The 14,809-nt window shown below is 40.7% G+C and overlaps 1 protein-coding gene across 3 annotated transcripts in view; it reads right to left on the bottom strand.

The window, feature by feature from the left end:
• TNS1 (tensin 1) overlaps positions 1 to 6,668 on the bottom strand; it is a 401,394-nt gene extending 394,726 nt beyond the window's left edge. For 2 of the 3 annotated variants that reach the window (XM_081935971.1, XM_081935975.1), the window contains exon 1: positions 6,429 to 6,668. In XM_081935971.1, coding sequence (XP_081792097.1) covers positions 6,429 to 6,557 — 129 coding nt within the window. In that variant the 5' untranslated portion in view covers positions 6,558 to 6,668. The remainder of the gene's footprint in view (positions 1 to 6,428) is intronic. The other variant, XM_081935973.1, reaches the window with a different exon arrangement.
• Between the last annotated feature and the right edge of the window lie 8,141 nt (positions 6,669 to 14,809).

Here is a 14,809-nt window from a genome sequence, read left to right as displayed (position 1 = left end):
GCATGTTATTTAAGGCCCAGTGTTCAAGTCTGTCAAGATCCTTCTGGATCTTGAGCCTATCTTTCTAAGTTTAGCAATACCACCCCCCTCCCGCATCTTGGTGCCATCTACAAATTTGATGAGTTCTCCTCCTATCCCCTTCTATCGATCATTTATGAAGATGATAAAGAGCATTGGGCCCAAAACCAAATCTTGAATTACCCCACTGCATGCTTCCTTCCATATAGATATAATTCCATTGAGGACTACTCACTGAGTGTGGTTGGTCAATTGCAAATCTATTAGTATAGGACATTATTGAACAGAATTCAAAAGAAAGAACATGTATCTGAAATTGGATAATCTGATCAACTGGACAGAAATTTTAAAAAAATGACACAGGGGGCAGGGGTTGGTTTTAAGATTGACATCTTCTGAAAAGAAATGGTTTTCCTAGGTTTTATTTTATCTCTTTTTTAATATTATTATTATACAGTTTTCTTCATTTTACATCACAGTTTCAACTTTGCATCAACTCTACACCGGTTTATTTCCAGTTTTTTTACATTTATATATACTATTATGTATACATTATTGTTCTGAACACCACCACCCCACGCCTGTGAATAAACCAGAACACAGGCTTGGCTGTTTGCCACTGTTTAATTACTGAAATAACCAATCCTTTGGCTGAGGGCCCAGACAACTCATGTTCAAATGAAGCAACGCAGATAGTCCAAACGAACAGATACGGCTAGAATACACAGATAGATTTTGTTTCCTGCAAATGTCCCCTCCCAATGCCTCACCTATAATCTCTCTTGGGAGGGGCCAATCCACAACCACCTGTGCTTAATCATCTTCTGTGAATCTGCCTACGGAGTTGCTGCTTCCATTTCTCAGCCCTTCTCAATCTAGCATCAGGGACAAACTCCCTTTGATCCTCCCCACTGCTCCATGCCTCAGGTGCCTCCTGGTGGCCAACCAGCCTCTCTGGTCCCTGCTCTGAGTCTGAACCCTGCACAGGGTCCTCCACATCATCCAGGGCAGACTCATATGGTTCCTTGCTATCCGAGTCCATCAGCAGCTCAACCGGATCCTGCTGGGCCACAACACAGTATATAGTTATCATTCTAGACATTTTTCTATTTTTGTAACATCTTATTGTTATATATTATTATATATAATAAATATCCTTCATCTTTCATTATATTTATACTCTAATTCATTAATTATCATAAATTGACACGGGGGCGGGGATTGGTTTTAAGACTAACATCTTCTGAAAAGAAATGGTTTTCCTATTTTTTATTTTATCCGAGAGGCCCAATATTGAAGACACAGTAGTTCTGATACACTGATTGTGTCTCTATATATCCTTCTTTCTCTTCTCTGGTCACCCTTCCCATAAGCGAAGGGGGATCCTAATGATTTCTAAAGCAAATGGGATGTCTCAAAGTAAAAAAAGGAACGTCAGGCTGAGATTAATCAGAAAGCAGTGAAATTAATCTCATAACAAGCCAATGATGCCTCGGAGTGGGGGATGTGCCCAGCCTGTGTGCAGACAGACAAATCAGCATTCTTAGCTAGCATGTCAGTTGCCTAATGCTAAATCAAGAGGGTAGAATATATAGAAATCAAGGCTGCCCCAGAAATATGCCATCTGGTGCCAGAAGTGTGGCACCACCTGACTTCTTGATACTTTAATTGTGTGGACAGGCCAAGGATGTTTCTTGGCAAGGGGACAAGGCATTCTGCACACATTCAATGGCTAACTTGGCACTGACTCAGAATTAGCTTTGAAGTTCAAAGCAGATTCTTGGCTTGGTACAGATTAAGGTTATCTTTTTCCCATTCTGTTCTTTCCTGGCGCAGAATAAATATCCAAGGTTGTTCTTGAGCATAGCGCTCTTAGTAAGAAGGAGAGTTCTATCAGTTAATGCTTTCAACCGCAATATAAATATCTTGGCTAATCTGGTTGAACACAAAAGCTCCCTTATAATTTGAAAAAAGATTGTTCTTGTGCCAAAGAGGAGAAATCCCACTCAAGCAGGAAGAATCTAGATTCTCAAATGAACAGAATACTAACTAAATCAGAGCACGAAGACTATTATTTCTTTATTTAAATTATTTATTTCTTGCCTTCCAGGAAACACAATCTGTGAACTACATCTACATGCAGAGAAGCATGGCTTGTAAGTGTCTCCATATACAGTAAGCACTCTCACAGTTATCAACAGTTTGTCAACATTGAGCAAGGCTTTAGGATCCTTTCTATGGGGCAATGCTAGATAGGCAAGGAAAGAGTTAAATATCCCATAAATCTCCTGAGATTACTCAAGCTAATAGCATAATTGCAGGAAATTAGCCCAACTGCATTGTGCCACCCAGGGGAAACATTCCTTGATTTCTGCTTACTGTATTCTTTATTAAGAAAAATCATACAGAAACAACAGCAGATTGAACTAAACAGGCTGTAAATTGGCACTGATGATGCCACTTCATGCTTGCTTTTGAAAATTAAACACAGCAATGTGAAACAATTCAGAATTAACTGAGAGGGATTTTTGTGGTCAAACTTGGACATCTACAATGCCAATCATTTTGTCCTACTCTTCTGAAGAAGAGTCCCAGATCAGCAGTAGAAGAACCTTGATAGAGGCAATGCTGTCATATTGGACCTCATCAGAATTTAGCTCAGTATTGCTGGCACAGGCTGGTAGTAGCTCTCCACCCTTCAGGTAGACACTTTGCTCCATCTGCACCTGGGGAAACCAGGGCTTAAACTTTTGCATGCAACGCATGAAACCAACCATTGAACTATACAATAAGTGACTTAGCAGGGCATCTGGTGGCATTCTAATTATGGTGTGAGCTTTTTAGATGGGTTGGCATGTTGGTCAGCAAATTGTGGGGGAAAAACCTGAATTCGCTGTAAGTACCTGAGAGGGCAACATGCCAATTGCCTGTAGGTTTCCGTTTGCACACAGATAAATGCTGCATAATGTGTGATAATAAGCAAAGTGATGAGTGTGGAGGATCATATTTGTCTGCTAATGACTCGGAGGCTGTTTCCCTAGGTGATCGTATTCCCTGAAACTCCCCCACAACCACGGATGGCTTAATCAGGAGAAAGGACAAGGTAGCCGGAGGTTGCCAAGAATCTTCTCAAATGTTTCCCTTGATCCCATCAAAAAGAACCCCACACCTTTCATTTTCTATGCATTCCTGAAGGACATTGTGCAACAACACTTCTTAACATATTTGGCGTGTGTGTGTGTGTGTGTGTGTGTGTGTGTGGGCATGTGCATAAATAGCTCTACATAGGATCTCCACAGCTCTACACAGGATTAAACTAAAAGTCTCATAGATACTTTATGAGCATTTCGGCGGGTTCAGCAGCTGCTCCCTTTGTAGGTTTTATTTATCTTGGCTTCACCCCAATGTTCTTCAGAGCTGCATACCTAAATAAAGACCATTTTATTCTCAAACAGCCTTGAAAGATAGGATATTTTTAAAAAGGAAGAGAGAGACAACTTGCCTATACTACCTGGTTTTGAATCCGGACCTCCCCAGGTAAAGGCAATCATACCACAATGCCTTTCTACTTACCGTACTTCCAATGTTTTGATGATATTTAGTCAAGGAAAAAGAATGAAATATGTATTACAACAAACTGCCCTAACGTTAGCAGTTGCCAACCTCTGGCAATACTTTTTTAACTGCTCTATCTAGACTGGAGTCCTTTTAACAGTGGTACCTTCAGAATCTGTGCACATGATGAAGTATTCCTTCTGAGGTAAATTTTAAGGCCCACGTAGTTCATTCTGTACTACATGGTCACTGTCCATTGGATCTCTCATCATTATATGGCATAAATTGATAGGGCACCACAGGAAAATTAAAACATCCTGGGATCTTCTTTCCCAGTGGCTGTAGGCAAGCTATTTATCAAACAGATTTTTTAATTGAGGGATGCCCATAAACTTCCAAAAGAGAAATTACTTGGGGGGGGGAGATTTCTTTTAACCCACTTTTATTTATTTTTATAAATAACTTAAAGCAGCAAACATGCCTAATATGCCTTCCTCCTATTGTTTTCTACACAACAATCCTGTGAGGTGGGTTGGGCTGAGAGACAGTGTGACCCAACCAGCTATAATCCCTAAGGCAGAACGACAACTCACTGATTCCTGGTTTCTAGCCTTAACCAACAGACCAAACGATTCTAGTGTTTTAAATCATCATTAGAGGTTTTGACCAATTATATTAAGGACTATACAATGGTTATGAGGATGCAACTTAAACTTTACATTCTCACATGTGTTCTTTTGTTTGGCGAGGAAATTGGGCCACCATTTCACCTTTAAAATTCTAAATAAGAACTCTTGCTTATTGATCGACTCTTCTGCGTTCCACATGTTTGCCAGCACTATATGCCATGCTGCCATATTGTGCTTTATTCACATTTTTGGTAGCTCATCTCCTTTCCCTTCCTTAAAGTCCCCTTTTTATTCTGGACTCTTGCTTCTTCCTAAATGCCGGTTATCTAAGGAAAGGAACAATCACTGTGATTCTCATATTTTGAAAGAGCTGAGGACTAGTAATGACACAAAGGACGGGACTTCGTTCAACCTCCCTAACACTGTCCCCCAAAAATATGTCAGGAGCCACCTATACTGCAATCTGTCTGAACCCATCTCTCTAAGAGATGTGGCACAATATTTACCATTCCTAGCCATGAAGGGAAGACGATGCTGTAATTCAATGGCCCCCCCAACCTTTGGGGACCTGTTCCATGGAGAAAGGTGCTGGCCCATAGACCAAGGACTGGAGACCCCTGCTGTAATTTATCACACCTGGCCAGTCACTGAAAGCTGAATAAGACACACAACAGTGGAGGTTGCAAAGTTGATTACCAGTCAATTATCTTCATATATTTATTTGAATGTTTGATTCTAGTTTTTCAATTGTGCTGACGACAGTGTACAAAAAAGTGACACAATTCCTTTTTATTTTTAAGTATTCAAACACAACAAGGTAAAATGAAGCACAGCTGATTGGATGGAACAGCTCTTTGGTGGTGGACTGAAAAATAAAAGTCCTGAACTGCCTTTAAAAAGTTAGGTAAGACCGTCTCTCCTGAGGAGAAGAGGTATTCCAAAATGTCCAAAGTTGTGTAAACTACAAAATAACCCAAAATTTAGAATCAGCTGAGAAACTTGCTCCCAATTATATTTTAATTCTTCCCGGGCTTCAGATAAATGCTTCCTATGCCTGACCATCCGTTTTTATTCATTTAAACATGTGGCACAGATAAGCATAGAGAATCCTGTAATTCACTGGGGCATTTCTGAAGTAGCCAACAGAATACTTTTTCCCCCGACTCAAACTACCTTGCGTGCCACTAACAAAGAGAGGGAGGAATGTGCCATTGAGGCACACTGCCAATGAAACCCCAGGGCCACATGCCAAACAAACCAATAGTTCTTGAGAAGGATGCTTATAACAGAATAACAGAGTTGGAAGGGATCTTGGAGGTCTTCTAGTCCAACCCCCTGCTTCAGCAGGAGACCCTATACAGTACCATTTCAGACAAATGGCTGTCCAGTCCTTGTGCAAGGGATCCCTGCCTCACCCTTCTTTTACAGGTAGTCCCAGACTTACAACCATTCATTTAGTGACCATTCGAAGATACATCATCACTTTAAAAGTGACTTATGACCACTTTTCACACTTATGACCATTGCAGCATCCCTATGGTCACGTGATTTAGATTTGACAACTGGCTCACATTTATGACGGTTGCAATATCCTGGAGTCGTGTAATTGTGACCTTCCGACAAGCAAAGTCGATGGGGAAGCCAGATTCCCTTAACAACCGTGTTACTAATTTTAACAACCCCCGTGATTCGCTTAAGAAATGCGTCAAGAAAAATCGTAAAATGGGGCAAAACTCACTCAGCAAATTTTTCACTTAAACAACATACATTTGGGGCTCACCGTAAGTTGAGGAAAGTACCTGTACTTTCTCCCCCCCCCGCATCGGACATATGAAAGAGCCCCCTTTCCTCGTCTCTTTCCTTTTCCTGCTACTATTATTTTCCTCTTCTTCCTACGCTACCTCGGATAATTCGGCTCCTGCTCCTCTCTAGGGACTTGCGACGTTTTAAAGCAACGCCGAGTGGGCTCCTATGTCCCTATGCCGACGCAACAACAAGACGACAGAAGGACGATTCTAAGGCGATCTAGATGTCGACTCTCCTCCTCCTCTCCGCTCAGACCTCTTTCCAGGCTGGGAGAAAACTTCCCGTTTAGTTTCCCTGTTGCGCCCCCCCCCCCCCCAGCCTCTGCCCGCCCCCGGCTGCTTCCCTCGGTTGGCTTCACACGCGCCTCCTCTTGTGGCTTGGAGCGGGTCTCCACGCTGCCGCACGGCTCTCTCTACTTACCCTCGGCAGCTGTTTCCCCTTCCTTTTGCCCGGCTGCTTTGGGGTTTGCTCTTCCCGCCTCGGGGGCGCCAAAGATTGCGGGGGGCGAGGGGTTCCCTCACAGCACCCGAGATTCACCGTACATCCCATCCAACCAGGCTCTCGCGGTGATGGTGGGTGATTCCGACCCCGGTCTCTGGTGCTCTGGATGCCAATCGGACAGCGAGGTTCAAGCCATCCTCCCCATGCCCAACTGCAAGCTCCGCAAGCGGGCACCACGGAGAGTGGAAGGGACTGCCTGGTTGGCTCACCCTCTGGGCTGCCGCTGCTCCTCCCTCCCTCCCTCCCCTGGGCCTGCCTGAACTACCTTCGTGTGATTCTTCTCTTTCTAAATAAGCATGTTTTTAGGGAATACTATAAACATACTGGAGATACCGATAGGAATGCTGGGCGGGGTGGGGGGGATAAATCTATACTCCTCTTCATCACAAAAATGAAGCAAAAAGTAAATTTCTGTTGGGGCAACCCAGAGGTGAAGCTTTGTCTAAGCCTAAGGAATAAGCTGGGAGTGCATCATGTTACAACATTCGTAACTAGAATCAATTTAAATTGTATTTCTTGTGAAATATATTTCATTCTCTCTCTCTCACTCACTCTCTCCCTCCCTCTGCCTCTCCCTCTCCTCCAACACTCCCCCTCTCTCTCCCCTCTCTCTTTTACTCTCCTCTCCTACTCTTTCTCTTACTCTTCCTCTCCCACTCTCCCTCTCTTACTCTTCCCCTCTCCTACTCCCTGCCTCTCTTTTACTCTCCTCTCCCCCTCTCCCTCCAACTCTGCCTCTCCCTCTCCTACTCTGTCTCTCCTTCCCTCCCTCTCCCTCCCTCCCTCCCTCCCTCTCTCTCTCTCTCTCAGACACACACACACACACACACACACACACACCATTACCCACACCATTACACCTCAGGGAGGGAAGGCCATTGCTCCCAACCTAGGTGGCACTGTGCCTAGGGAAAGCCCAGAGATACTGAGATGAAGAGGATCTATTTTCTGACAGTATCCCAGAAGGAGAGGGGAGACGGAGAGAGTTCAGGAAATTGGCACATGTTACAGCTCCTGGCTCAGCGCGACAAAGAGAAATTGTCCCTGACTGAGAAAGAGGAGAGAGGAGAGGAAGGACACAGGGGCACATGATGTTGGTGGGGGCAGAAAAGCAAGCTCTGTAATGAAGTGAAGGATTGTCTGCCCCAATACATCAGGAGTCTCCATGCCAGACTGTGTGTTTGTGGACAGGGGGATACAACTGCCACCTCCCAAGGTGAATCATCAGCATTCTTCGTGGGAACTGACTATATACTATAGTAATATCTGCAGATACTTTATGACTACAAACTATCCTTCATTTTCCTCTCTGATGAGAACTGAAATTATTCTGTGTCCTTTGCACAGAGCATTGTGAGCAACAGCCACTGCTTTGTGAGACAGCTGTTGATGTGCATCTTATAGTATTTTATTGATGTAGGGTTACTTTGTATTGTGTGCTGCCCAGAATTGCTTAAGATGGGCGGCTATATAAATCTTTTAAATAGAAATCAATCAATCAGTACTTTGCTACATTTTTTAAATTTGAATCTGAAAGGTTCTGCTGGATTAAAACTTCAATAGCAGTTGACAGAGGCAAAAAACCGCAAAACCATGTAGATTTACCTCACAGACAACTGGTTAACCAGTTAACTGATCAATAAAGATGTCTTTGAATGAAGCTCAAGTTCTACCCATGCAGTTTTCTTAGCAGTGTTGGAAAAATGGCTTGATATTGCTTTCGTTTGGGTCTTGTCTTTTTTAATTTCCCAGTTTAATGTACCTGTCAGTAATTCTCCATAATTTCAGGCAAAATCCTTTCCAAGCTCAACCTGGAGATGTCAGGATTTAGAAAGCTTTTTGTGTGTAAAACAGTGTTGGCTTATAATCATGCTGCATAAATGTTTAATTCAAAATGACAGTTCATCGATTTAATGAAATGAACTGCAGACCACAACAGCTTCAACCAAAATAAGCATTTAAAGAATCTCGGAATTCTTTCTTGTGTTATTACGATTGACGAGTCTACCTAATAGGCAAGAAATCATTATCAGAGCTGGAAACACCAGGGAGCCACCCCAGAACAAAGCAACTTCGTAAGCTCACATATAAGCTAACGAAGAATACTACTTTTGAAGAGAAGTATCCTAATTTTATTAACTAACTTCAATTAATTTTTACTTTTAATTGTCAATTGGAATATGTCAAAGAAAGCAAAGCTAGGAATAGCCAAGAGTGTATTCAGCATCGAAATAATGTAATCCTACAGAAGTACAATTACAGGTGATTTTTAAAAATCTTTTCTGTGATCATTTAGAAAGAACATCAGAACATTTGCCCCAAAATAACTCAGTGAACTTTAGCCTGAGATCTTTATATTAGAAAATGGTGAACAAATATTCATTTTATCTACCGCTCTTCCTTCTTTCTATATTGGCAATTGGAAATAGATGGATGGATGGAGAAAAGCATTATTTTCTGCAGTCACATTACTTCATTTACCAAACCCTAACCTCCAAAAGAAAGAAACAATTAAAAGTGTTCAACAAAAGTTAATCTCTTTTTCCTGGTTGTGTAATGATTTACCATTCTTCAAAAATTGTAAAATGAATGCAGATACTTTGAGTACAACTTCAGGAACTTTTAAGCTCTTTCATCCAAAGAAAGTCCCAGCCTAAGACATATAGGAAATAATTGGTTGACCTCCATTTTGTTTGAATAGGACTCCACTTTTGCATTTGCAAAAGATTGATGCTTCTTTAAACAGAATAGAATAACAAGAAAGTCTAACTTTTTTGTAAAGTCTCTCGTTAAATTACAGGCGGGAGAGTATACTCATTTAGGAAGTTGTGATGAGTCTTTAATGTGCCATTTCAAGGACAAGTGTGATGTACTAACTCCTTGCTAAATGTACTTACATGTGCTGTTGAACCAACAGCTTTCAGCACCTACTTGTGAATGAATTTAGCGGAAGCAAACCTTCCCGCCTGTAATCTCTAGTTGTAGTCTTGAGCATCAAGACTTAGGAGGAGCCCCTTTGCAAGTAGTAACTTTAGATCAAATGATAAAAGCAAGGATGGGAGTTCTCCAGTCCATAGGCTTAATTCAACCCCCCTCCAGTCCACCTGGGCCCAATCTCAAAACTTTTCTCACCTTCCTTGGCAAGAAACCTCTGGCTGGTCTTTCCCAGGGATTTTTTTTTTTTTTGCCTTTTGCACAATTATTATTCCTCAAATATATTCTGACCTGTACTGATATTTTTAAAGAAGTAGACAAGATGGGCAAAAACATGACTTAAAAGAAATGAAGTTTGGGGGGGTGGGGAGTTGATGCACACCTGACTTAAAAATGTGAAAATTATAGTTCTGTATCTAATTATTTCAAACCTTAGTCCAATGAAAGAAACATATCTTTCCCATTCTAATCATATAATTTTTCATTACAGGGTGGAAATTTAGGCAGCCCAGCCTCTAAATATTGCTGCTACAACTTTAACCATCAACTCTTATTATAGGTTATATAATAACAATAGCATTTAGAAGGCACAGTTGTCCAAAGGAACTAGGTTCACATCCTCCCTGATCGGGGCCTATGCTGATTGCTAGATTTTTTAAAAAAGAATTAACAACAACACTTGAATATCAAATGATGATCTAGTGCTTGTCATTCTTTTGAATTATTTTTGAGTCACTGAAAGACCTGAAGCTAAGGGAGCAAAAGACTGGGACAATAACAATGGAAGCCTACATCATTCATCTATGACTCCTTTATGAAATAGTTGTCAAATTATTGCTGTCCAGATGTGTTACCCTTCTTGTCTAGGCAATATAGAAACCAACATTACATCTACAGCTTCCATTCTTCATATTTAACCATTTTGGACCTGGCAACATAGTTAATATGTTCTTTAATTAAAGAGGGTTATTTCCACAGGATCTGTCTTTCCAGCTTCTGCAGAGGTTTGGCTTCCAAACATGTTGGACTTTTAGTTCCCATAACTCCTTAGTCAGCATTTTTCCTTTTCCTGCTCATCTTATCTTCTTTCTGCATCATATTTTCTGTGAGCAAGTTTGATGTCAGGGACTTCCATTCTTACTATTTTATGTCAGGGAGACTTTCAAGGTGAAGAGTAGAATATAAATGCTTTAAAATTTTATAGGGGTACAGAAGAAATGACAACATCTAGAACATGATAGATGTGTTCTCCAACTTTTCCTATAATAGCCTTGATTAGCAGGATTTTAACATTCTAGAGCTATGTTAACTTCGGAGCCTAACCTGAGTTACCCCCATGTTGTAACACACAACTGCAAATATATATGTGGAATCATGACTGCAACCTGGAGTTCTTTTTCTCTAGAAGTTCTTCTGCCTAGCTAAACTATATTGAAGTTAGCCCTGATTGGTAACATGAAAAATGCTATTGTGGTATAGGAAAAAGGGCAGGTGTCCTGCTATCCTTATTATACTAAATCCCCATGCTTTTCATATTTCTCATCACCCTGTGGCATTATGGATACATTATTATGGTTCATGTCATCTAAGATTTTTCAGAGAGCAGAGTTTAGCTCATTGACATTACTTTATGTAGAAAGAGGCTCTAAATATATATGTGTTGAGTAAAGTGAAGGGTCAATGCAATGGGATCCAATCTCACTCCCAATCCTCCTTTCATCACATTGCTAGGATAGGACTCAGTTGTGTCTCTATTGATAATTATTCTAGTAGACATAAAATTGGGAGAAAGTCCCAGACAGACAACTGATTAACTGATTTAAGCCATCCCCTTTTGACTAAGAATGCAGCTGGGGAGGGAGGATGTCTACCTCATGTAGACTATGCCCTCAGGCCTTTCCTCAACCCCTAAGACTTACCATTACACCATCCATTGACTTCAGAGGGTGAAAGCCCAGGTCAGTTCCCTACCAGGGGGATACATTCCTGCCATATTTCAACTAATTGAAATCAGGAGTCGCCAGCCACCAAAGGCCATGGGAATGGGGTGGGAGCGGGAGCTTCGACTCCTAAAAGGCAAGTTGTGTTTAGGATTGCATACCATCTATCTGACAAGGGGTTTATATAAACTCTTTCAAAGAGCTAACAAACAATGGAGTCATCGCACTTTCTCAAAGCCTAATGGGCAGCCAACCAGGAAGCACTACAGTTCTAGACCCTGTTGTAAATAATGTTCAGTCTACTGTCATCAGCTTTGTTTTTTCAATTTGCCACACTGAGAAAGTACAGATGCCTTTCTGGCAATATCTCTCTTCTCTTTATAGCATACTGCACAGTTTCAACAGAAAAGCAAGATCTTTTTCAAATAGTGAAAATAGTCTTGAGTTGCACTAAGAGGAGACCTGGACAAGAAATATTCCCTTACCAAGTGAAAATGTAACCCTTGTATCATACAATAGTAAGATACAATTATTTCAACTTAAAGGGTTTTTAAAAATATTTGACAATGCAGATGATATTTAGCAAGGGGTATGTCTTAACTCCCCTATGCTCAAAAATATAATATTATGAAGAGGAAATAGACTCATATAGTTGGGGCTGTTTTGCAGGTGAGCTGGATTGGTTCAATATTAATAAAGGTAAAGGTTCCCCTCGCAGATATCTACTAGTCATTCCTGACTCTAGGGGGCAGTGCTCATCTCCAAAGAGCCAAAGAGCCAGTGCTGTCCGAAGACGTCGTGGACGGCATAACTAAATGCCAAAGGGGCACGGAATGCTGTTACCTTCCCACCATGGGTGGTCCTTATTTTTCTACTTGTATTTTTACATGGTTTCGATCTGCTAGTTTGGCAGAAGCTGGGACAAGTAACGCAAGCTCACTCCATTACGTGGCACTAGGGATTTAAACCGCCGAGCTGCTGACCTTTCTGGTCGACAAGCTCAGCATCTTAGCCACTGAGCCACAGGTCCCTGTTAATATTAATAAAGCTGTTAATATAGCATTGGAAAGAGAAATAAGATTTTAAAATATGAATTTACTGTAAAATTATATACCAAACTTTTCGAATCTTATTAAGTAATAAATCTGTGTCAGGGGCAACAGAGGACAGTGGGACAAACACTGCACAAGAGCATGTTTTTATAATCATAGTTTGTTGAATAAACCACAATTGATAGAGTTCACATGTCACACAGAAGCATCATCCATGGAATAATAATGGTTGGAATTACACAAACCACAAATCTTAAAGAAAGCAAACTATATATTTGTATTCATCAAACCACTCGGTAGCATGATATTAACAATTTTAAGAATGATAGGTATTAACAGCCTACTGAATGACAAGTTGATATCATATATCAATTCCAGATAAATATACCAGTTATTATTTAAATATCTTCATGTGGGGTTCTTGGTGCTTTCTGAGCTTGGTTGTCTTCTTACAGATGTTCCATTGCCAAACTAAGTAACATCCTGAGGATGTTACCTAGTTTGGCAATGAAATGTTTGCAAAAAAACAATCAAGCTCAGAGAGCACCAAGGACTCCACAATTCAATTGTGAGCTACAAATATTATCTTCTATTGGTACCAAATATATTCATTTTGATGACATCATATTATTTAAGTAGAGAACAATATGTAAACAGATAAAACCCAGATTAATTAAAGAGTATCCTTTTCCTATTCTGACAGAAGAGATTGCAGACCATTCCTGGTTAAGCTGCTTGAAGTTACTTACGGTGATTCAAAAGTTTACCCTTTCTTTCCAGATACAACAGACTATAAGACACAGTGGAGCAGAGGCCTGCTATTTCAGAACTCCAAAATTCTGGAGAAATTTGAATCTTCACTTTCTGCAACCAGGGCTGAGGAAGCCACCTTTTGATGGGTTGTGGGCTGTCAATCAAGGGAATCAGTGGGGACTAAATGGTGGAGGGAATTACAATGATCTTTCTTATAGAAATGTTGAGAACTGATCACCCTTCCATTTTGTACTACCCTCTCGAAACTCCTTTTCTTTCTTCCTCCTCCAGTTTATCTCCATCCCTCACATATTCTTCTCATCCAGCCTCCTATATCACTACCCCCCCCCCACTTTAGATCCTGATAATAAACAACACAATAAAATCCTTTTTCTTAATGGGATATGCTTCTCTTTCCTCTTTTACACTTAAGTTTACATAGGCTTTGGCATCAACATCCTTGTCATGATTTATCTTTTGTATGTATCTATTACCACAATGACTGTGTATGTACGTACACAAACAGGTTCATCACCCAAGAATGACGCACAGGAAAAAACAGGGATATTAGAATTAACTCAAAAATCAAATGCTTTATGTAGCAAATCCATTTAAACATTAACAGGAACTGTTAATAAAGTGCAACATTGAAATCTGCAAGTTATTATACCTGACATTACACTTCACTATTCCTAATGCTGGCAAGATGTTAGAGTTGGCAGGGGCAGAATATGTTGAATTAGTACAGTTTTGTGCCTGTCAATATACATAAAGCTATTCAAATGCAATCTTACAATACAATAGCAGAGTTGGAAGGGACCTGGAAGTCTTCTAGTCCAACCCCCTGCCTAGGCAGGAAATCCTATACCATTCCAGACAAATGGCTATCCAACATATTCTTAAAGCCTTCCAGTGTTGGAGCATTCACAACTTCTGGAGGCAAGCTGTTCCACTGATTAATTGTTCTGTCAGGAAATTTCTCCTCAGTTCTAAGTTGCTTCTCTCCTTGATTAGTTTCCACCCATTGCTTCTTGTTCTACCCTCAGGTGCCTTGGAGAACAGTTTGACTTCCTCTTCTTTGTAGCAACCCCTGAGATATTGGAACACTGCTATCATCTCTCCCCTAGTCCTTCTTTCTATTAAACTATACATACCCAGTTCCTGCAACCTTTCTTCATATATTTTAGTCTCCAGTCCCCTAATAATATTTGTTGCTCTTCTCTGCACTCTTTCTAGAGTCTCCACATCTTTTCTACATCATGGCGACCAAAACTGAATGCAGTATTCCAAGTGTGGCCTTACCAAGGCATTATAAAGTAGTATTAACACTTCATGTGATCTTGATTCTATCCCTCTGTTTATGTAGCCTAGAACTGTGTTGGCTCTTTTGGCAGCTGCTGCACACTGCTGGCTCATATTTAAATGGTTGTCCACTAGGACTCCAAGATCCCTCTCACAGTTACTACTATTGAGCAAGGTACCACCTATACTGTACCTGTGCATTTCGTTTTTGTTGCCTAAATGTAGAACCTTACTCTTTTCACCATTGAATTTCATTTTATTAGATAGTGCCCAATGTTCAAGTTTGTCAAGATCCTTCTGTATCTTAAGCCTGTCTTCT

This window comes from Natrix helvetica (assembly GCF_964273705.1).
Source record: "Natrix helvetica genome assembly, chromosome: 1".
Taxonomy (NCBI): Eukaryota; Metazoa; Chordata; class Lepidosauria; order Squamata; family Natricidae; genus Natrix; species Natrix helvetica.
Note: the sequence above shows the minus strand (reverse complement) of the source record. Positions and strands in the feature narration are given on the sequence as shown.